General features: G+C 43.3%; 1 protein-coding gene across 2 annotated transcripts in view; it reads right to left on the bottom strand.

The window, feature by feature from the left end:
• Positions 1–751: 751 nt before the first annotated feature.
• LOC126292290 (gastrula zinc finger protein XlCGF52.1-like) overlaps positions 752–22,656 on the bottom strand; it is a 352,295-nt gene continuing 330,390 nt past the window's right edge. Inside the window, exon 7 of one of the 2 annotated variants that reach the window (XM_049986209.1) lies at positions 752–975. In XM_049986209.1, coding sequence (XP_049842166.1) covers positions 918–975 — 58 coding nt within the window. In that variant the 3' untranslated portion in view covers positions 752–917. The remainder of the gene's footprint in view (positions 976–22,656) is intronic. The other variant, XM_049986208.1, reaches the window with a different exon arrangement.

Here is a 22,656-nt window from a genome sequence, read left to right on the forward strand (position 1 = left end):
CATCATAGACATTGATTTGACTGAAAATTCTGAGAGATATTGCTGCCTAGCTGCTATTGTATTTACGTCTTAGAATGATTAATTCACTGCAATAACAATGGGTGTTTTACAGATAATATTATTGCTCAATTACTGAACACCATCTGTACATCCACACTGCATTTGTTTCGCATATTTAAATCTTGCTTCTATGATGTGGTACTTATTAAATATATTTAGTGTATCTATGGAGAATAAGATGCCAACATTTACAATAAGCAACCATTATCATTTTTTATAATCCTGTAGCAGAAATGTACCTGTGCACATATCAAACTGGAGGCTGTTTTTGTATCTCACTCTAAATGTTTGAGGAACTTTAACTATTTCATACATAATTTTTGCTTGTGTAATCACCTCTAGCAGCTTTATATAATCTGGGAGAGAAGACGAGACACCTTCGCTGTGTTCTTTTTATACATCTACATCCATACTCCGTAAGCCACCTGACGGTGTGTGGCGGAGGGTACCCTGAGTACCTCTATCGGTTCTCCCTTCTACAGTCATCTCAGCTTAGAACTGTCAGTTTTATTTTCAGAATAAAAATACCTGGTCTCAAATGTGAAAGAATTGGCAGAGTTGCATACAGTTCTGCTCCAAAATTAGTTTGATATGAACCAGAGAATGGAGGAAGAACTGTACGATAAAGAAAAAAATTAGGATTAGACAATAAAAATGAAAACAATTGATTTTAGAATAAAAAATATTAATATACATTGATTTTATTTTATTTTTATTTAAGTACATCAGGGAACAGAAATAATTAAAAAGACTCTCTCTCATGGATGTTGTCCAGTGTTAAACACATCCCCTTAATAATCCTGCTGGCTGTCTCCTTGTCAATATCAATGAAGTCTCCAATAGATAGAAGGAAATCATCAGAGGCAAAGTATCAGTGTCTGTTGTAGCTGGATAATTGGTGGAACAGACTCATTTCTGAAAGAAAGAAAAGAATGACATGAGACAGATCAAGAGAAATTTAAAAACGTAACTTGCCAGTCTCTCCTTCGACTGTCATGGTTATGTAGATTTAATAACTAAAGATTCCTGTTAGCTGAATTACAAGTAGCTATGTTCTTATAAAACAAAGGTAACAATTACTTTATGATAAATATGGATATGGTTATGTGGATATTACTAATAACTGAGAAATAGAATAGGTATCTGCTATAGCTTTCTTAACTGACTGTCCAGTTAATTTTGCTGTGTTAAATTAAGCTTGAGTTAGTACAAATAATTGAAATGTTTTTGGGAATAATGTTACATGATGGACAATTTTCTTGCTCTGAAACATTAATGGGCTTATGATCCCAATATTGTCACTGAAAGGCAGAGAGTTGTTCTGACACTGCTGTGGTGTTTACAAAAAGGGGCATTGCCAATAAAAAACAGAATGGAACAATATTTTCTGCTATTGACATAATGTGGCTGAGTGAAATTGGGGCACCATTGTTTTATCAAAACGTTATCCAATAGCAAAAAAAATCTATGTTTTGTCTAAAACAGAAAAAGCTGTTAAGACAATGGTGATGACGAGGTCAACATAACACACAGTCCCCGAGCGGAGAAAATCTCCAACACGGCCGGGAATCGAACCCGGGCCCATTTGCATGGGAGGCGAGCACGTTGCCCCCAGCTAAGCAGGTAGACCTAAAGCTCGCTAACCGTCCAGAAATCGCCTGTTAAGTTATCCCGAGTTTATTCTCCGGTTAGGCGTTGTTCCCGTTTCGTACAACGCCTTTTTAACGCTATCCCATGAATAGCCTTAATGGCTGCTAACCGCAGATTGTACAACCGGCCCTTGATGTTGTATTTTGTGACAACACGCCCTCATAATCCATCTTTTAAAGTGAGTATTGTTATAATCATCATGATGCAGATGCAGTATTTGATATTTTAGCCTAATACAGGATCATCACCAATGTTTCTGTTCTTCCGTGTGAAGACATGAGTGCTAGTTCGGGTTGGATCTTTTTGTGATCATCTTGTGACACGCTTCACACACACAAGCATGGATCCCAGGGTGCACACGTAAATGTGAGTTGAGGACACTCTTGGTTTTGAATGTCATTTGACGTACATGAAAAATATGTGGCCGTTCGCGTGTGTGCAGAGATGAGTGTTTCCTGATCGCAGTGCTGACTGTCAACGTTTCCTGTCACGCTTCGCACAAATAAGGACGATTATGGCTGGCGTCACCAGTGGGTACTCGTGAATGTTACTTCAGGGTTGAGCTGTGCGATAATGTCTTGTGGCAGATGTCACAGTTGTAAGGTCATTCACCAACGTAGATTCAAAGCCTTCTAGATACAAGGCCTACGCACAGCGGCCATCTTGGCACGTGACATCACGAACTGCTGGCCATCTTATCTTTAGTCCGCAGTCCTGTTGGCGTATATGTTGTGTTGAAAGTGTGTGCCACGAGAAACTGATATATATTTCATACAGTATTCACCTAGAGTTCTTCGAAGTATGGGATACAAGTGTTGCATTCCCTTTTGCCAGGGAAATTATAAACCCCAAAAAGGTATGAAAGTGCACATGTTTCGATTTCCCTAATGTGTGACGTTGAGAAATCGCTGGATTGCAGCTATTCCCAGATAGGAATTTGTGTCTACGCATCATTCAAGGGTAAGTAAATGACAAAAAATTTATAGCCTGTTATTTGTTTCCATTGCACCACATTTGCCAATTGTTTTTAAAAACACTTATGTATTATGTGCCATTATAATTTGTTTCTTAATTCTGGACCATTGCTGCGAGGTTAATACGAATGTGTCTCATATTTTCAACTATTATCACACCGAATAGTCATATTAATTAGTGTGGCTCGAAAATGTTTCGTATTCCTTATCATTCCTACCAGATTATTGAGTTTCCAGTACTTTTATTTGGGAGAGCTTCAGAATAATTTTGTTCAGTTTTACATACAGTTATTCGGAAATAATTTCAACTCGAGTAAACTACCTTAAAAAATTGCTTTGATGAATTCAGTGTTCGACTGATTAAGCAGTACAGAAAGCAGAATTTCGAGGTAAGTACATTGTGATTAAATTAACAGCACTATCCTTCAGTCAAAGATATAGGAGAAACAATATTTTCACGTTTAAGGTTCTAAAGTTCTGGAGAAACAGGGAAGTAAAATATTTTTTCGGGTTTTTTGGTTTATTAAACATTATGTCAGGAGGTGCTCCATTTCGTCGAATGATTTGACTTTCGTGTGAGGTCAGCAAATTTTGAAGTGGGGAGGAAAATTTACGGAAATAACCGGGGAAACAAATTCTTAAATTCTGTAGAAGCTCCAGCTGCTTAATTTAAAACCGAAAACGTCTGCTTGTTGTTGCATATTGCCGATTTTTTACTCCAAGAAAACGTAGCTCCTGAGGTAAAAGCCAGAATTTAAAATTACAGTTTGTATTCAAGCCTAGAAACGCGTATTTAAGGCAAATTGTCAAAAAAATCTTACATCTTGAAATAACATATGCAGTTTTGTTCAGTTACTTTACGCAGTGATATAAATTTCGATACTTTCCTTACAAGGCCATGTAGAAGTGGAAAGCACGAGAATGCCTACGCAGTTTCAGCTCTAAAGCTTGTAAAGTTGGTATAACTGCAGAGTGCTTAACAGCAGCGTTCCGGTACAGACCCGGCCATCAGTGTGTGACGTCACAAGTGTGCGCGCAGGCCTGCAGTCTAGGTGGTGTTGCTAGAGTCCGACCAGGATACGGTGGATGATGTGCAGTGGCTAGTATTCCTCTAAGGCACCGTGCGAGTTCATTCGTTCGTTCGGAGGGAGGCGACCAACTAGTGTTCCCCACCTTTCGGCTGCTCAGTAATGACAAAATCGAGGCGCACGCCCTGCAATCTTCCTTAAACAAGTTTACAGGAAGCACTTGGTAAAAAAATCATTTTTGATTTGCTTGTAGGTTCATGCGCCAGGCTCTTTATGATGTGCCCATTATTTCGTTGATGATTTGAGGTCGCTATGAGTTTGGATTTGGTGCATATTACACAATAAGTTGCTGCGTAAGAAATTTAGCTAACATATTGAATATTTATGTAAGTCTGCACGCTTTTGTGGCCGTTGTCACTGAAGTTAAAATCTTCTGGGTTATTAGGCAGCGTCATGTTCTAGCAGTAGTGGACACCAGAAGTTCCTGAGGAAGATCAGAGCAGAGGGGTCGAAACGTCGATCATTTTAGAAGAAACATGACGCGGCCTAATAACTCAGAAGATTTTAACTTCATTTTGAATATTTCTTTAGACTTGTCACCAATCTCGATAAAAGTGATCCGAATTGACGAGGACAACACAACACACAGTCCCCGAATGGAGGAAATCTCCAGTCCGCCCGGCAATTGAAGCCGGGGACCCTTGCATGGGAGGCGAGCACGTTACGGCGAGTATCCACAACATTCCTCACATTTCAGAAACGGTTTGAGATATCGAAATGGGATTTTGGCAAATGATAACCAGCAAGGAGGACACTATTTATGCCGTTATTATGTAAAACTTCATAGCCTACCGTGTAATTCCACACTACACACCTTTTAGATGAAAGAATGAAATTTTTAAGGGCCATCGATGGCACGTGAAACGAGAAATGATGTGGGCTTTACATAATTGAAGACATTATACGTTTGTCTGTACCGAGAAAGTGCTTTTTCATAAGCTACTGACCTTACTTTTCCTCACCTCCTCACTTAATAAAATTAAACCACTGTGTCAGCATTCTCTGACAATTATGTCTGTTGGTGACGTGAGACTGTGTAAATTTCATTGCATTTTGCAAAAGACGCAGATTTTAACATGGCAACCAGGGAAATGAGTAGGTTTTACTCAGAATTCACCACTCAAGACACTTCTATGGCAATTACAAGTGGTTAACAAGCAAGGCTACAGTAAATCGCTGCATCTTCGGCAGAATTATTTTTTATATACTAACCAAAGCAGAGGTGGTAGTAGGTCTTTTTGAATGGTCACCATGTGAGTGTAGATGTGGAGGGACCCTACTTCATATTTAAAGAAAATGAGAGCGTAGGCTTCTTTTTAGAATGGCACTTCCCCCTCCACCGCTTCGCACTTCCCCTACAGCGCCTGTCCACATCCCCCATCATTACATCCCGCCCCATATGTGAGCACATTCTGCGCATCTACCGGCCATGGGCATTCTGCGCGGACTCTACACTTGTGGAAGTTGCCTCAGTCTGCACTTATCTGAGAACGTCTTGTGACACACTTGACAGATATGAGGACGTTCACCGATGTGCAGTCCTATGTGCTCCTTCAGGGTGGCCGTGGTTGGAAAGGTCTTGTGACACACCCCTGTGCAGATGTGAATGCTGCTTCAGGCGAGTGTTTTTGGTGAACGCTTTCTTACACTTCACCACACGACGACTGATACCAGTGCGCAGACTTAAATGTGCTTTCAGGTGGCCCTTGGTATAGAATGTCATTCGTTTTACATGCCAAATACACTCCTGGAAATGGAAAAAAGAACACAATGACACCGGTGTGTCAGACCCACCATACTTGCTCCGGACACTGCGAGAGGGCTGTACAGGCAATGATCACACGCACGGCACAGCGGACACACCAGGAACCGCGGTGTTGGCCGTCGAATGGCGCTAACTGCGCAGCATTTGTGCACCGCCGCCGTCAGTGTCAGCCAGTTTGCTGTGGCATACGGAGCTCCATCGCAGTCTTTAACACTGGTAGCATGCCGCGACAGTGTGGACGTGAACCGTATGTGCAGTTGACGGACTTTGAGCGAGGGCGTATAGTGGGCATGCGGGAGGCCGGGTGGACGTACCGCCGAATTGCTCAACACGTGGGGCGTTAGGTCTCCACAGTACATCGATGTTGTTGCCAGTGGTCGGCGGAAGGTGCACGTGCCCGTCGACCTGGGACCGGACCGCAGCGACGCACGGATGCACGCCAAGACCGTAGGATCCTACGCAGTGCCGTAGGGGACCGCACCGCACACTTCCCTGCAAATTAGGGACACTGTTGCTCCTGGGGTATCGGCGAGGACCATTCTCAACCGTCTCCATGAAGCTGGGCTACGGTCCCGCACACCGTTAGGCCGTCTTCCGCTCACGCCCCAACATCGTGCAGCCCGCCTCCAGTGGTGTCGCGACAGGCGTGAATGGAGGGACGAATGGAGACGTGTCGTCTTCAGCGATGAGAGTCGCTTCTGCCTTGGTGACAATGATGGTCGTATGCGTGTTTGGCGCCGTGCAGGTGAGCGCCACAATCAGGACTGCATACGACTGAGGCACACAGGGCCAACACCCGGCATCATGGTGTGGGGAGCGATCTCTTACACTGGCCGTACACCTCTGGTGATCGTCGAGGGGACACTGAATAGTGCACGGTACATCCAAACCGTCATCGAACCCATTGTTCTACCATTCCTAGACCGGCAAGGGAACTTGCTGTTCCAACAGGACAATGCACGTCCGCATGTATCCCGTGCCACCCAACGTGCTCTAGAAGGTGTAAGTCAACTACCCTGGCCAGCAAGACCTGTCCCCCATTGAGCGTGTTTGGGACTGGATGAAGCGTCGTCTCACACGGTCTGCACGTCCAGCACGAACGCTGGTCCAACTGAGGCGCCAGGTGGAAATGGCATGGCAAGCCGTTCCACAGGACTACATCCAGCATCTCTACGATCGTCTCCATGGGAGAATAGCAGCCTGCATTGCTGCGAAAGGTGGATATACGCTGTACTAGTGCCGACATTGTGCATGCTCTGTTGCCTGTGTCTATGTGCCTGTGGTTCTGTCAGTGTGATCATGTGATGTATCTGACCCCAGGAATGTGTCAATAAAGTTTCCCCTTCCTGGGTCAATGAATTTACGGTGTTCTTATTTCAATTTGCAGGAGTGTATATGGACTTTCGTCCATATGCAGAAATGAGTGTTTCTTGGGTACAGTGCCACTTGTGAATGTTTTGTGACACACTTCACACACACATAATGTCCGATCCGTGCATGCGGACGTAACTGCTCTTTCATGTCGCTGTTTCGTGGGACTGTTTTGCGACAACACTGCAGGAATGCAGAAATTCAAGACTGTCCGTCTGATTGTCCTCCTTCAGGTCCTGCAATATTGCGAATGTCCTTCTGCAGATGGTGCAGCTGTGTACATAATTATGGTCATAGGGTGCTTCCTTGTCAGTGCTGCATTGTATGACATTGCCCGTCCCTGTCAGCATGTCGTCATTTCTGTTGTCTTCCAAGCCAACGGGGATTACACTGGAAACTACGGACAAAAATTGTGTCATAAATTTGTTTCACAACAATACCCAGCACAAATGAAAATTATAGTAACACTAACAGGGCCCTGCATCCTTATGCGGAATATTTAAATGCCTCTGTGCATGCTTAATTAATCTAATCTTGTCCTTATGACCCACATGCAAGCAATATACAAGGGGTTGTAGCATATTCCTGGAGTCACTTTAGACATTGGAATCGAATTTCATGTGATTTTTAAATATTTTTCACATTTATCTCATTTTTTAATACAAGGAGAAGGACAGATTTCAATAAATTAATTGCACCCACTTTAGAAAATAAAACAGCCTGTATACACTGATTAGCCAAAACGTTATGACCACCTGATTAATAGCTTGTTTGCCTGTCTCTGTAACGAAATTCATCACTGATTCTGTGTGTGAGGGATCCAACAGTTCGTTGGTAGGTTTGTGAGGGTATGTGGCATTAGATGTCTACGCACAGGCCATGTAATTGGCGCAAATAGCGAGCCGCAGTGATGGCGCCCGATAACGACCCAGATGGGTTCCATAGGATTTACAGCAGGCGAATTTAGTTGCCGACACATCAAAGTGAGTTCACAATAATGCTCCTCAAACCACTGTAGCATGATTTTGGCTCCGAGACATGGACAATTATGCTGCTGAAAGGTGACATCGTCGTCGGGAAAGACATCAAGCATGAAAGGGTGTAAGTGGTTCGCAGCAGTCAACATGGCTTCAGTTACTACCACAGCTGCTCTGCAATCAGATAGCATAAAACTGCTTCCAGCAGTCTGCATCCATGGCGCACTGCATGTTTAGAGCGGCCGTTCACCTCAATGACGGCGTTTGTAGAGATGACCATCGACCTAGTGTAGCAAAAATGTAATTCACCAGAAGGGCCGACACGTTACCATTGATCGAATCCTGATAACTCCATGCCCACTGCAGTCGGAATTGATGATGTCATTGGATCACTCTCTGAACAAGTACGGGTGAGTAGCATAACAAATAGAACATCGCCTCACATTGCAGGTTGCCAATGTCAGGGGCAAGCATGAATTCAGAGAGAAGCCTAGAGTTCTCTTTTGACTGACAGCTCCTTAACCTATTGTTCCGGTAAGTGGATTATAGCCCCTGGGAATAATGAGTCCTTCTGAGAAACCACCCTACCGCTTCCACTCCATGTCCTCCTCCCCACCCACCTGGGAATTCCCCTCGCCGATACAACACATTTCCAGGCCCAAGTTATTCGAATAGTTCCCTCCCACTCTTTCAATTTCATTGATTAATTAATTAAATAGATCAATTAATTAAACCCTCTCCCTCTGGGGAAACCTCCAGCCCTCTGCCTCACCTCCCTCACCTGGAAATGGCGGGAAAAAGACGCAGTTGATTGGCCACTTACAGGAAATCAATTGCAGTGTATGAAGTATTGTTTCAAGAATTTCTGGCAGAAAAGGCCATATCTTGAATACTGTTTATTTACACAGTTTATGGGATACAGAGCATGTGTTTTCAATACAGTTTCTTTATTTAAAGAATTTGTCAGGAAATTGTCTGCAGTGTATGGAATACTGTTTATTTGAACAATTTGTGGATGATAAGGCAGTGTCTTGTTTATATAAACAATTTGTGGATGGTAAGACAATGTGGAATACCAAACAATTGTAGCAATTTTTTATTTCGATCACAAATGGAAACACTGAATGGGATTAATTTATATTTGTTGCTGGAGTCAGGGATATTAAGGTACTTATCTTTTATTTTTCTCTTCTTTCGAAGCACACTGCTGTCAAAGCACAGACAGCGAAATCAGAACAATTACATGTCTAAAATTTCATGAGATATCTCGAAACTCACAACAGATCGTGAAAAAAAAGAAAATCACAGACACACAGTAAATCGGATATCCAGAAGATTCTCCTCGAATTCGAAGCAATGTCCTTGAAACGAGAAAAATGGCAGGAAATTTCGGCGGATTTTTCATGCCTTTCAAATGAAGGTCTGGAGATGTTCTAAAGCCACAATAGCGAGTGGGGTACAGCATCCCACCTGACTACACCAGAGTTGCGTCGTCTGCTCGGACTTGTCTCTGACCATTGGCACAAAGAGGACATGACATGACTCTCAGACATCATGGAACTTTCTGTAGATACCTTGCTCTGGCCCCATCCTGTTCCAACCAGTCTGTGGAAACTCCTATGCTCCCGACTCTTGTGACATCGTGGAACTTCCCGTGAATGGAGCATTCTGATTGGTCCTTACTGAATTTACCCACCAAAATGTTATTGCCGGTGTGGGAGCACTGCCCACCACTTTCTGCAGGTGGACAAATTAATACAATTTCAGCGCCAAACTATTTTGTACAGATCGAAAAGCATACCGCAATCATACAGTCATACAGTTAAATCATGCAAAATTGTTCTGCAGATCATGGATGGGGGAAGTGCCCGTTTGGGGTCCCCTGCGTGTTTGTCTATCGTCTGGACGCCGCCACGAAGGTCAAAACCGCCCAATGTCCCATTCCCATCAGAGGAGGCCAACTCCTCTGATCAACAAAGATTCATTCTGTTGACTGGGAAATTCCAGACTCGCTTCCTGTCTGTTTCTCCCTGTTTGTCTGTGTGAGCCAACATCTCCAAACATGCAGACATAAGTTTTCATCTCTCCTCAGAGGACTGTGTTCCTAATGGCTAATGCTGAAGACAAAGGGAGAGCTGGCGCAATTTCGGCATCAAAAGTAGAGAGAAATAATTTTAACGAAATTTCAGTCTCCTACATATACAGGGAGTGACAATCATAGTAATAAAAATTATATGTATTACCAAATCTATAATGTGATATGTAGTATAAACCTGATATTTACAACTTCTCTGTGTTGCTACTTTAAGAGAAGTAGTATGTGGCGATGCTATTTTAAGGGTGTTCGAAAGTGAGCGGCATCCTGTGTCAGAGGTAGATCTTAGCATTACATTACAAATCAAAAATGAGTTTAAGATTCTAGTCCTTTGATGTATGACATATCCGACATTAGGCTGATAAGAATAGATCTGTTTTACTTCATAAAAAAAATACTTAGAGGAAATGTAGCCTAAGTGATACTGTTACACGATTTTCACGACAAGTAACGATACTTTAGCGATGTGACAGCGTCGATTTCTTCTGTCTTCAGAGAGAAACTGTACAAAAGCGAGAAAATTTACATTTTACATGAGAAATTCGAGGCGTATGGTCAACAACATCAATTTCTCGGATTGGGTGTTTTTTTTTAAGTTGGGGGCGGGGAGGGCGGTCTATGTCAGGGTGGAATCGGTTAGAACTACTGTATATGTACACCCAAGCTGCAGCTGTTTGTTTCACAGTGTACCACAGCCGGAGGCACGGGTGGCCACAAGGAGTCGGCGACTGTAAGTAACGGATTAGGTCGGCCTTTGTCAGGCAGTTAGGTATAACTGCAGTTAGCTATAACCGATCTGTCTGTTCTTGCCAGTGGCAGCAGGCCTAGCATAGTGGCCAGCGTGCCGGGTGAGTGGCGACGGAAGCAGACGTGTGTGTTGCGTGAGAAGACTCATAATGATGGGTGTATGCACTGGACGATTATTACACGCATCTAAATTAATTGGTTGAGTGTTTGGTGACAGTCTCTTTCTGACCACTGAGTGTTTGATGGGCATGTGGATGCCGGGTGAGCCGGCCGGTGTGCCGAGCGGTTCTAGACGCTACAGCCTGGAACGGCCCGACCGCTACGGGCGCAGGTTCGAATCCTGCCTCGGGCATGGCTGTGTGTGACGTTCTTAGGTTAGTTAGGATTAAGTAGTTGTAAGTTCTAGGGGACTGATGACCTCAGAATTAAGTCCCATAGTGCTCAGAGCCATTTGATGCCGGGGCATGGGCATGCAGCTACCACTAGGGCCGGCACATGTGCAGGTCTCTCGTAGCCAGCACAGATCGGGCTACTCTGAATATGGACAGCATGTACTTCATGATCATGAGTTTGTGTGGTTGGTAGAATTTTTTTCACCAGATATGTTTAGTGGAAACATTTTGCTGGAGAAGTGTGTTTGAGCTCTCTCACAGATATATTTAGCACTACAATCTATTTGTGGCGGAAACTTCATTATGTGATTTGCATCATATTTCCATGTGATACTCAAGTATAAGAAATATGTTTTACTGCAAATAAGGATCATCATAAGGTCGAGGTGAGTGTTTTAAGGGATCTATTTGACTCCTGTAAATTGTTAAACGATTAATTTGATAGGGTAGTGCAAATGGATTATTTCTTCCTACTTTTTATATGGAAATTGCGTCAGCTCTTCCCTTGTGTCCAGTATGCTGAGGAGAGATGAAAACCTCTGTCTGCATGTTTAGAGATGTTGGTTCACACAGACAAACAGGGATTGGCCTCTTGGGAGGAACAGAGACAAGTAGCCAATCTGGAATTCCGCAATCAATAGAATGCCTACACATGAATCTTGGTTTGGGGGGGGGGGGGGGGTCCATGAGATCAGAGGAGGCCGATATCCTGTCCATGGTTGGAGGTATTTACAACGTGATCTGTAATAGGAAATTGGGCGGTTTTGATTTCACGGTGGCATCCTGATAACAGGCACACATACAGAAGTCCCCAAACAGGCAGCCGCGCGGGGTAGCTGAGCAGTCTAGGACGCCTTGTCTCGGTTCGTGTGGCTGACCCCCCCAGGCAGAGGTTTGTGTGTGTGTTGTCCTTAATGTAAGTTAGTTTAAGTTAGATTAATTGTGTGTAAGCTTAGGGACCGATGAAATCAGCAGTTTGGTCCCATAAGACCTTACCACAAATTTCCAAAGTTTTTCCCAAACGGGCAGTTCAACCATTCATGATTGGTAGAACATTTTGCATGGTTTAACTGTCAGTGCTATATGACTGCTGTATGTTTTTCTATCTGTACAAAATAGTTCGCTGTTGAAATTGTAGTAACTTGTCCGTCGGCAAAAAGAGGGGGACAGTGCTGCCAGATGAGCAGGAGCATTTTGGCAGGTAAATTCAGTAAGAACCAATCAGGATACTCCATTTACATGACTTTGATGACATCAGAGAGTCGCAAGACATCCTTTGTCTGGGGCATAGAAGTCTCCACAGACTGGTTCAAACAGGACAGGTTCAGAGCAAGGCAATTACAGAAAGTTCCAAGACAGCTGAGAGTCATGTGATGTCTTCTTTGTTCGAGTGTTCAGAGACAAGTCCAAACAGATGATGTTCCTCTAGTTTGGGCAGGTGGATGTTATAAACCACCTGCCATTGTAGTTTTAGAACATCTCCAGCCCAGTATTTGTAGGACATGGAAAATCCACCAAAGAACAGTTTTTTCTTGTCTGTAGGACAGTGCTTAGAATTAAAGGAATCTGTGTGTGTTAGTGTTTTTTTTACGATCTGATATGGTTTTCGAGATATCTCATGGAAATTTAGACAAGTAATTGCACTGATTTTCCCACTTGCATTTAGACATCAGAGTACTTCAGAAAGTGAGGAAAAGAAAAAGCAAGTACTTTAACATCCCTGACTCCAGGAAAAATATAAACTAACCTCAATCATCATTTCCATGTATGATCAGAAAAAATAAGTGCCACAACTGTTTAAATATTTCAAACTTCCTTGTCACCCACAAATTGTTGAATAAACAGTACTCCATACACTACAGTCAATTTCCCAACAAATTCTTTAAATAAATAAAGTATATTCCAAACACTGTCTTTTATCCTATAAAATGTTTAAATAAACAATATTCCACATATTGCCTTTTATACCAGAAACTGTTTAGATAATGTTCAATACGCTGCTATCGATTTCCAGCAAATGGGTGATCAACTGAGTCCTTTTCTTTTCCCGCCAATTTCCACGTGGGGGAGGGAGGGGGAGGGCTGGAGGTTTCCCAGAGGGGGATGGGTTAATTAATTGAGAGATTTAATTAATTAATCAATGAAATTGAAAGAGTCGCAGGGAGTTATTCGAATAACTCAGGCCTGGAAGAGTGTTGTATCGGCAGTGGGAGTTCCCAGGGGGATGGGGAGGAGGAGGGGGGTGGAGGGACTGGGAAGGGGTGTCCCTCAGAGGGACAGGTTATCCCCAGGGGTTATAACGCACTTAGCAGAACAATAGGTTACGGAGCTGTGAATCAAAAGAGAACACTAGGTGTCCCCCAGAATCTATGCTTCCTCCTGATGTAGGCAACCCACAATCTCGGACAATGCTCTCTTTGTCCTACTACTGGAATGGTCTGCTCTGGGGCTCCATGTTCAACAATTTACAATGAATGGTGTGCTCCAAACCACTTGTGTGTGCACTAGCATTGTGCTCTTTCGGTAGAGATGCCACGGACCACCATCTACCCTACTTTGCAGAGTAGACAAGTCTCTGAACCCCATGTTCTGTGAAGAGTTGTGGATGTATCCATGCAGCGCTTAGTGGTGGTTTTACTGTCCTCCTCCCTCTTTCTGTAGATGCTCATGAGAGTAACACAAGGAGATTTAACCAGCTTCGTCATTTTCCAGATACTAGTTCACAGGCTTTGCGTAATAACAATCTGGCCTTTGCCACACTCGCTTATCTCAATGGTTTTCTCCATTTGCAGCCCATATCTTCGCTAGGGTGAATCCATGTCGATGTCTGCTCCACTTACATACCTTTCTTACCATGTTACATTCTTGCAACGCCACCAGGCTGCATCCAACATCACAGTGGGCAGTGTTTTGGATGATCAGTGTAGTGTGACACTCCACAACAGGCACATCATGTTGTGATTACTTGTTGAGAAAGATCACTGAGTGTCATTGTGCAGTTAAAAGCGCTTTAATCGATCAGAGCAAGTGGAAAGACACATCACGGGATTGATAGAGTTCAGAAAATTTCGTAGTTTATTTCCTTGTGTTTTGTACTGTATTCACATTCACATATAATCTCACACCTCAAAAGCAAAGTAACATCACGTAGGTAAACACCAATAACACCAGTCCCGTCGAAAGGAGGTGCTAGGTATGCATGTCTCCTTTTCTGCTGCATCTTGGCGGTGTGGGGGTTGGGGCTAGTCCTTCCCTTCTTTATCAACATATCCTCATTCCTAGGAGGTATGCCCACTCCTTTTGTTCCAGTCTGAGGTTGCTGCACTTTTTTTCCATAGTTCCATATCTTGGATATATTCCCAGCATTGATTGTAGGGCACTAAAAGAGTCTGAAAAGACGAACATCTTTACCTCATAGCAATATACACTGATCAATGGATCATTATGACCTAACTAATAGCTGCCATATCCATCTTTGGCATGCATAACAGTGGCGACACAACATTAAATGGTAGCAATGAGGCCTTAGTAGCTCGCTGAAGGGAGTTGCCATCACATCTGCACGTACAAGTCACTTAATTCCCATACATTTACATCCCAGATCAGGTTCAGATCTGGCGAGTGGGAGCCAGCACATAAATTCAAACTCTTCACTATGTTCCTCATAGCACTCCATCACACTCCTGACCTTGTAGCATGGCACATTATCATGTTGAAAAATGCCTGTGCTGTCAGAAAACACAGATGGTATGAAAGGGTGTATGTGGTCTGCAACCAGTGTATAATACTCTTTGGCCATCATGTTGCATTGCACGACCTCCACTGGACCTACAGATGCCCATGTGAATGTTTCCCAGAGCGTAATGGAGCTGCCATCATCTCGTCTCCGTCCTGAAGTACAGGTGTTAATGAGCTGTTCCTCTGGAAGACAAGAATTTGCGCCCTGCCATCGGTATGATGAAGAAGGTTTTGGGACTCATCAGACCATGCAATCCTCTGCCACTACGCCAACATCCATTGCCAATGGTTACATATCCATTTCCTCATAGTTGCCAATGTCATGTTGTGAATATTGGAACACACATGGGTCGTCAGCTGCAGAGACCCATCGTCAGGAGTGTTCAGTGCACTGTGTGTTCAGACACACTTGTTCACAGCCCAGCAGCTCCGCCACAGTTCGCTGCCTGTCCTGTTTTACTAGTGTGCCCAGTTTTCGCCGTCCAACATCTGTAATGAGAGGTGGCGACCCAACTCCACAATGTGTGGACATGGTTTACGCTTGGTTTCACAGCCTTCTGAAAACACCACTACAGCACTCCTCTAATACCCAGCAAGTTGTGCAGTTTCTGAAATGCTCGTGCCAAGCTTCAGGGCCATGAAAATCTCCCCTCAGTCAATCTCAGACAGATCGTGGACCTTCACTATATTACACGTTTTCTCACTGATACGACATGCACCAAGCATGTGTATGACATGCATGGAATGGAAATGACTGAAGATATCCCAAATTACACTGAACTGAGAAAAAAGATGCGATACCTGTCAATAACCTGTTGGACCTCGTATTGCCTGTAATAGTGGAGCAACTCGATGTGGCATGAATTCAACAAGTCGTTAGAAGTCCCATGCATAAATATGTAGCCATGCTGCCTCTATAGCCGTCCATAACTGCTAAAATGTTGCCAATGAAAAATTGTATGCACGGACTGAGGTCTCGATTACATTTCATAATTGTCTTACAGGATTTATGTTAGGCGATGTCCAAATCATTCACTCGAATTGTCCAGCATGTTCTCCAAAACAATCGCAAACAATTGTCGAGTTGTGACTTGGTGCATTGTCATCCATAAAAGTTCCATCACTGTTTGGGAACAAGTAGCTTAATAAAAACATTTCCAGCCAATGATCGTCTGTTTCGACTACAGGACTCAATCTATTCCATGTAAACACAGCTCACACAATTATGGAGTCGCCACCATCAGCTTGCACAGTGCCTTGTTGATCATTTGGGACGATGGTTCCATGGAGCCTACCGCTGACTCTTACCAACTGAAATTTGGACTCGTATGACCAGACCACACTTTTCCAGACATCTAGGGTTCAACTAATATGGTCATGAGCCCAGGAGTCGCACTACAGGCCATGTTGTGCTGTTAGGAAAGACACTCATGTCAGTCATCTGCTGCCACAGTACATTAATACCTAATTTCGCTGCAGATTTGTAGTACATCCCACATTGATATCTGCAGTTATTTCAGAAAGTTTTACTTGCCTTTTAGCACTGACAACTGTATGCAAACGTCACTGCCCTCAGCCGTTAAGTGAAGTCTGTAGGCCGCTGCATTCTCCATCGTACAAGTCATTCCTGAAATTTGGTATTCTCGGTACACCCTTGACACTGTGGATCTCAGAATACTGAATTGCCGAATCGTTTCCGAAACGGAATGTCCCATCAACCTACTTCCAACTAGCAATCCACTTTCAAAATCTGTTGCCAATGGCCTTGCTGCAGTGGTAACACCGGGTCCCGTCAGATCACCTAAGTTAAGCGCTGCTGGGCTGGGTTAGCATTTAGGCAAGTGACCACCCAGGATGCCCAGCACTGTTGGCAAGTGGGGTGCAGTAAGCCACAGTGAGGCAAACTGAGGAGCTACTTGGCTGAGAAGTGGCTGCTCTGGTCTTGTAAACTGACGTATGACCGAAAGAGCAGTGTGCTGACCATATGCCCCTCAACATCTGTAACCAGTGACACCTCTGGTCTGAGGATGACACGGCGGCCGGTCGGTCCCGCATGGCCTGTTTGAGAGAAGTTTATATTAGTTTAGTTTTCCAAAGTCTGTTAATTCCCATCATCAAGGGTTGTTAACAACCCTATACATCTGCAAGTGGTTGGTTCATTTTCTCAAATCATTCATTTATTGTATATTCACCAATGCCAAACAGCAGCCATGTACAAAATTTAAAAAAATAATTCTTTTTTCGTGTTGTGGTGCGGAAAACGACTTTTCTAATACTTCCAGTTACGAATGAATGTTTTTTTTCCATACTTTAATACAAAAACAATTACAACAGAAGAAAACAATCTTCAGGAGCTTGGATTGGTTCCACGTGTGTTCAGAACGATTTCCTCTTTGTTATAAGGACAGTTCTGCTTGTGTATGTGCACTTGGGTTACCTCGAAGTACGGAGTGACCCAAAAGTCCATTAACATTTGAAAATTCAATAGATAGTCCATTAACATTTGAAAATTCAATAGATCACAGTATAATGTAGGTAAAAATTGACACATACTCTTCAAATGACACTGAGTTTATTGAAAACAAAAAAAAAGTACACCAAATGACACCAAATGGCGCTTCGTTTGAGACGAAAGCAATAATTACCATAACAATTGACATTTAGCACAGAGGATGTCCTTTATAACAAAAACTCGGTATGTCGGCCGTCATTCATCAACAACAACAACCCGGATCTAAGAGATTTCCGAACCCAGGCAAAAACTTACTAGTGGCCTGTGGTGCCTCTGTTACTTCCAGAAAGCTGATTTGACGTCCTACCCCCCATTCAAAACACTCACGTTTAATACTGAATGTGATCATTTGTGCCCATGTGAACAAGAACTCTTAAGAAAATCCGCACTCTTCATTGCCTATTTCCTAATAACCTGTTCTTTTGTGTGACATATAATTAAATATAGGAAACATAAACCCAGTGAAGACAAGAGGCCAGCAATACAATACACATTTCTTCAATCCTCAGTACCCAGCATTTTCTTCTCTCTAATCTTGCTACAGCTTTACGCGGCGATCTTTCTTCTCTGTGAAAGAATCCATTAACTCTTCAAAGTTCGTCAAATGCATTGCTACATGAAGAATTGAAATGTCGTTTAGTACTGAAAAAAGCTGTTAGCCTTTCTAAATTGCAGCAATTGCAACACACACCAAAGAAGCGAGACTGTTTTGGCATAAAATCATCATTTTTATGAAGCCCATTTACGTTAATAACATGACAGAACGTAATTCACTAAATACCAATATCAAATGCCAGTTAGGCCTACTACTAGTAAAAAGTTTTACATTTGGAAATAGTTTCATGTTTCATTCATATCCTCCAGTTTCTCAAGCATGAGATCGAAAAGAAGTAGTGCGAAATTTTTATGTAAATCTGGAATCGCCATATTCATCTATATAATCTGTGTGATGTCTCCATTCCTTTTTCTTCCTCTTCCTAGCACACAATGCTCTATAACTATTCCTGCCGTTGTCAAATTTATTCTCTGGTTAACTTCACTAATCCTGCCATAATCACCAGTTCAGTTGTCCTGCATATATTATGTGAACGCGCTATTCAGAGAATACAACTTTACCAGCTGCTAACAGGGGACTGGACAACTGACCCTGAATAGTGTGGCGTTCTGGCAAACCATTTCTGTCAAAATTTCATTTTCTTGGGTACACCATGAAGATAATATGTAATCTTTCTTACCTGTTATTCTTCTTAATCGTTTATTTCCACTGTGGTAGACTGAACCTACGGATTTCGCTAATAATTATAACAACGCTGATCATTCGCTTACTCAATCAACTACCTAAACAGACAGCGATTGGCATTCACCCTTTCAGGGTTATTCAGCTCAGCGCATATAGCTCCGTCCCTTCTTGTCTAGCGATTCCCCTAGCAGAGATCTCATGTACACTATGCATTCATAGTACAGCCATGGGACAAAGAAATTCCCATCAAAATCGAAATTCTCGCCAGAATTCGAAATGTCCACCATAATTTGAAATTCCAATCAATAGGGTAGGTGGTGGAGGTGGCAGTTCAGAAGTGGACAGGGAGAAGGGGTGGGGAGGGGTATGGGGCAGGGACCCACGGGCTAGCTGAGGCAAACACATCTCATCATCATTTAATTAATTTGCATATGAATTTGAAATCAAAATTGCCCTCAGAGCTCCATTACTGTACTACTGATGTGTCTATTTCCTGCAAGTAGTCCAGTTTTCTGAAACCCTGTGCTTTATAGTTGATCTATTGGGATCTTGGGCAGAGGGAAGGAGGAGGGAGAGGAGGTTATGTGAGGTACATTCTTGTAATTATTCTGGTTATTCTTTTGGTCATATACCAAAGTCACTTTGTGTCAGTAAAGAACTGAATACAGCAAGAATGTAGGTGACTCCGAATTGCAGAGATACTTTTGACCCAAAAGTCAGTAAACATTTGAAAATACACAAATTCTTGGGATAATGTAAGGAAAAAATGACACACATACCTGAAATGACGTTGGGTTACACGAGTGCAAAAACTGGCCAGCAGATGGCACTGGACAGAAATACATCAGTGACGTCACCTTAGAATCGTGTATAATATGTAAACTGAAGGTGGAGGCAGGGGAAAAAAAAGAAAAGATAACGGATTACTGATGTCAGCTGTATCAAGAAATTATGCAGAATCAGTGGCGATGAATGAAAATGAGCACCAGACCAGGATTCGAACCCATGATATCCTAATCACGAAACAGGTATGTTAACCACAGCGCCATCTGGGACACAGTGTTTCGCAACTGCATGGACTTTCTCAGCATGCCTAATGGTCGATACACACACCCACTAAGCGCCACCTGTTCACAGTCCATATCCATTTCCTGCATGCTCGCTACTCTCTGGTTCCCACAAGAAGTCTGGCATACTTGTGCATTCACACTGAAGAAGGTGGATCATTTGCCCATCTAGGTGAATCAATTGTATGAATGCATGGTGTCGTTTTTTTTGGATATGTCCAAAAGAAGAGGCACCATGCATTCCTATAATCATGTATAAAATGAGCTGTACTGAGATAGGGAATCAGACGCGTCAGCAGTGGTGGCATATTGACTTTACCAGAAAATGCACCGTTAGTGAGGCTTTACTATCAGACCAGAGAATCCGCTATAGTAGCTTTATGATCCTGTCGCAATAAGAAGGGAATTCGAATGGGTAAAGGCCTTGTGACAAGTGCCATTGTGACAAATGTAATCATGACGCTCGAAATCTTGGGTTGTTTCGATGATCGGTCCCATAGTAGCCAATCAGGCACAAGTGCTACTGCTGCTCAGACAGTTCAGGAGGAAATGAAGACTTCAGAGGTTTCATCTCTGCATGGTGAAGTAAGTGCTTGTCAAGTCGCACATCTCACTGCCTTTCCACGTAATACTTTCTGGAGATCACTAAGGCATACCCTCCAGTTCCGTCCATTCAGAATCCACCGTCATCATGCATCATGCTAGCGACCAATTTTGTGACACGGAGAGCACTTATGGTGTGGTAACATTAAAAAATGGAGGAAGATGACGATTGGTTATCCAATGTGTTGTGAACTAACAAAGCCAATTTCACACTCCGAGGCTCTCTCAACATGACAACTGCAGAATCTGGCCTACCGAAAATCCTAGGACTGTCCTGGAAACCCCATTGCATGACGAGAAAGTCACAGTGTGGTGTGGATTTACCACATCAGTCCTGATCGGACTATTTTTCTCTGAGGAAATGCAGGGCACTACTTTTCAAATCGTCAATGTAATGGTAGCGAGGTACGCTGGTATGTTACAGAATCGCACCGCCTGTAGCCTGGCTAGCAAACACTTTATGGAAGGCACAACTTTTATGCAGGTTCGCGCTCCATCTGATGTTGCAACATCTCTCAGAGATTTCTTGCACACATCACTTGGTAAGGACCGCTCGCTGAGCCCTGCTGTCATGCTTGGCCTCACAAGTCCCTACTCTGAAATCCCTGTGATTGTTGGTTGTGGGGTTCCGTGTAGTTGAAAGTCTACAGCGATTGTCTGACCTCATCATGGAAGCGTACTGATAAGCTGTACAGTGCTGTTCGTAACATTGTCCCTCGACAATAGATATTGCACATCAGGCCCGGATACAGGCCGGGGGGGGGGGGGGGGGGGGAGGGGGGGGACTGGGGTTTCTGCCCTAGCGGCAGTTTCAGGGGGCACCAAATTCACATTCTTGAAGAAATCAACTTTGTTACACAAAGCCCCTTGCACCTAGCACACATTGCTCTATCGATTATTCATATGATTATGAGATGCATCCTTGTTGGTTTTTGATTTTTGAACACATTCTAAGTAGATTCAGCATAAAGCTGAGGACTGTATCTATTGCTGTTTGACGTCAGAGTTAACTACAGATGCCTCCTGCTGCATTGCTTCACAATCATCCTGCAGCTCAGGTAATCGACGCCAATACACACTATCACAACTGATTGAAAATGCTGCACTGTTCTAATTACACATCAAAATCCTCTTGAAGAAAAACCAGCCCTCATAATCAATGGGTCATAATGCAACACTTGTATGGGGGACAAGGAAAACTCATCGTCATGAACTGCAGAAATTAGAGTCACTCTTACCTCCCCTCTTCTCTCCCTCTCTCTCCCTCCTTTCATCTATGTCAGGATGCAGGTTTTTTCAAATGGTTAGCTGCTAACACTTTGTGGTACACCACCCTTCCTCCACTTGTTCATTTGCGCCCAGCCAGCTGCCACAGTGGTAGAGTTTCTGACGCAGAACATGTGGCAGATTGCTCTATGTGGTGGCTGTGCACTAATAAAACGGCTGTATTGCTGATCACTTACATAACAAAGCGAGATGAATGACACTAAAATGCAGCCTTGCCCTGACTGGAGCACAGCTGCCTTGCCTTGCGTGATGTTACCAGACCATGCACAGTGGGTTCGCCCTCTCCCCCCCCCCCCCCCCCCCCCCCCACGCCGCCCTCCCACTCCAGCCTGCAACCGCATGTCGTTCTGCGGTGGAGAACACTTTCACTTTACCAACTATAAGCCAAGATCTATTAAAAATTAATTGAGCAATTTAATTACTTTGCATATCAATTGCGCTTGGAGCCCCATTTCCCTACTACTCACATCAACTGATATAGGATCTCTACAAGTCTTCAACACACATTACAGGTTCTTCACATGGGCCCTATTTGTGTCACAGAAACATGAGTGTATTTGGCTGTAGCAGACGCTGCTGCTGTGCTGAAAGGCATAAAGAAAGCAGCCTGTTTCGAAAATTTGGTCACTGGGTTGTCTATTTGCAGGTGCAAGCTAATTCAGTGCTACAGTATGGAGCAGATTACTTGTTCACATGTTCTGACATGACTGCCCACTACTGGAAAGTACAACATGGTGCATATTATAAATTGAAACTTGGAGAGATACTCTATCAGCTGACGAGTGTCATATCTCAATATTACTGGTAGTTTTCAAGCAGTCGTCTTCTGAAACCCAAGAGATGCTTACGAACAACGTATCCCACTTTCGGTATTACTGATCACCATGGAAGCTGTGCTCAACACCTATTCCCTTACTCATATGGCCATATTAAAAAGATGCTGGTAATGCGAAACCTTCTAGTAACTCTGCAAGGATGTCCTGCAGATATTCAGTGTACCATTTATTAGTTAATTGTTTACTGATTAAATTACTGTCAATAACTCGATAATGATCAGTAGACCCAAGCTATTTAATCTCTAGATACTTTG

The sequence above is a fragment of the Schistocerca gregaria genome, chromosome 9, assembly GCF_023897955.1.
Source record: "Schistocerca gregaria isolate iqSchGreg1 chromosome 9, iqSchGreg1.2, whole genome shotgun sequence".
In the NCBI taxonomy this organism is placed as follows: Eukaryota; Metazoa; Arthropoda; class Insecta; order Orthoptera; family Acrididae; genus Schistocerca; species Schistocerca gregaria.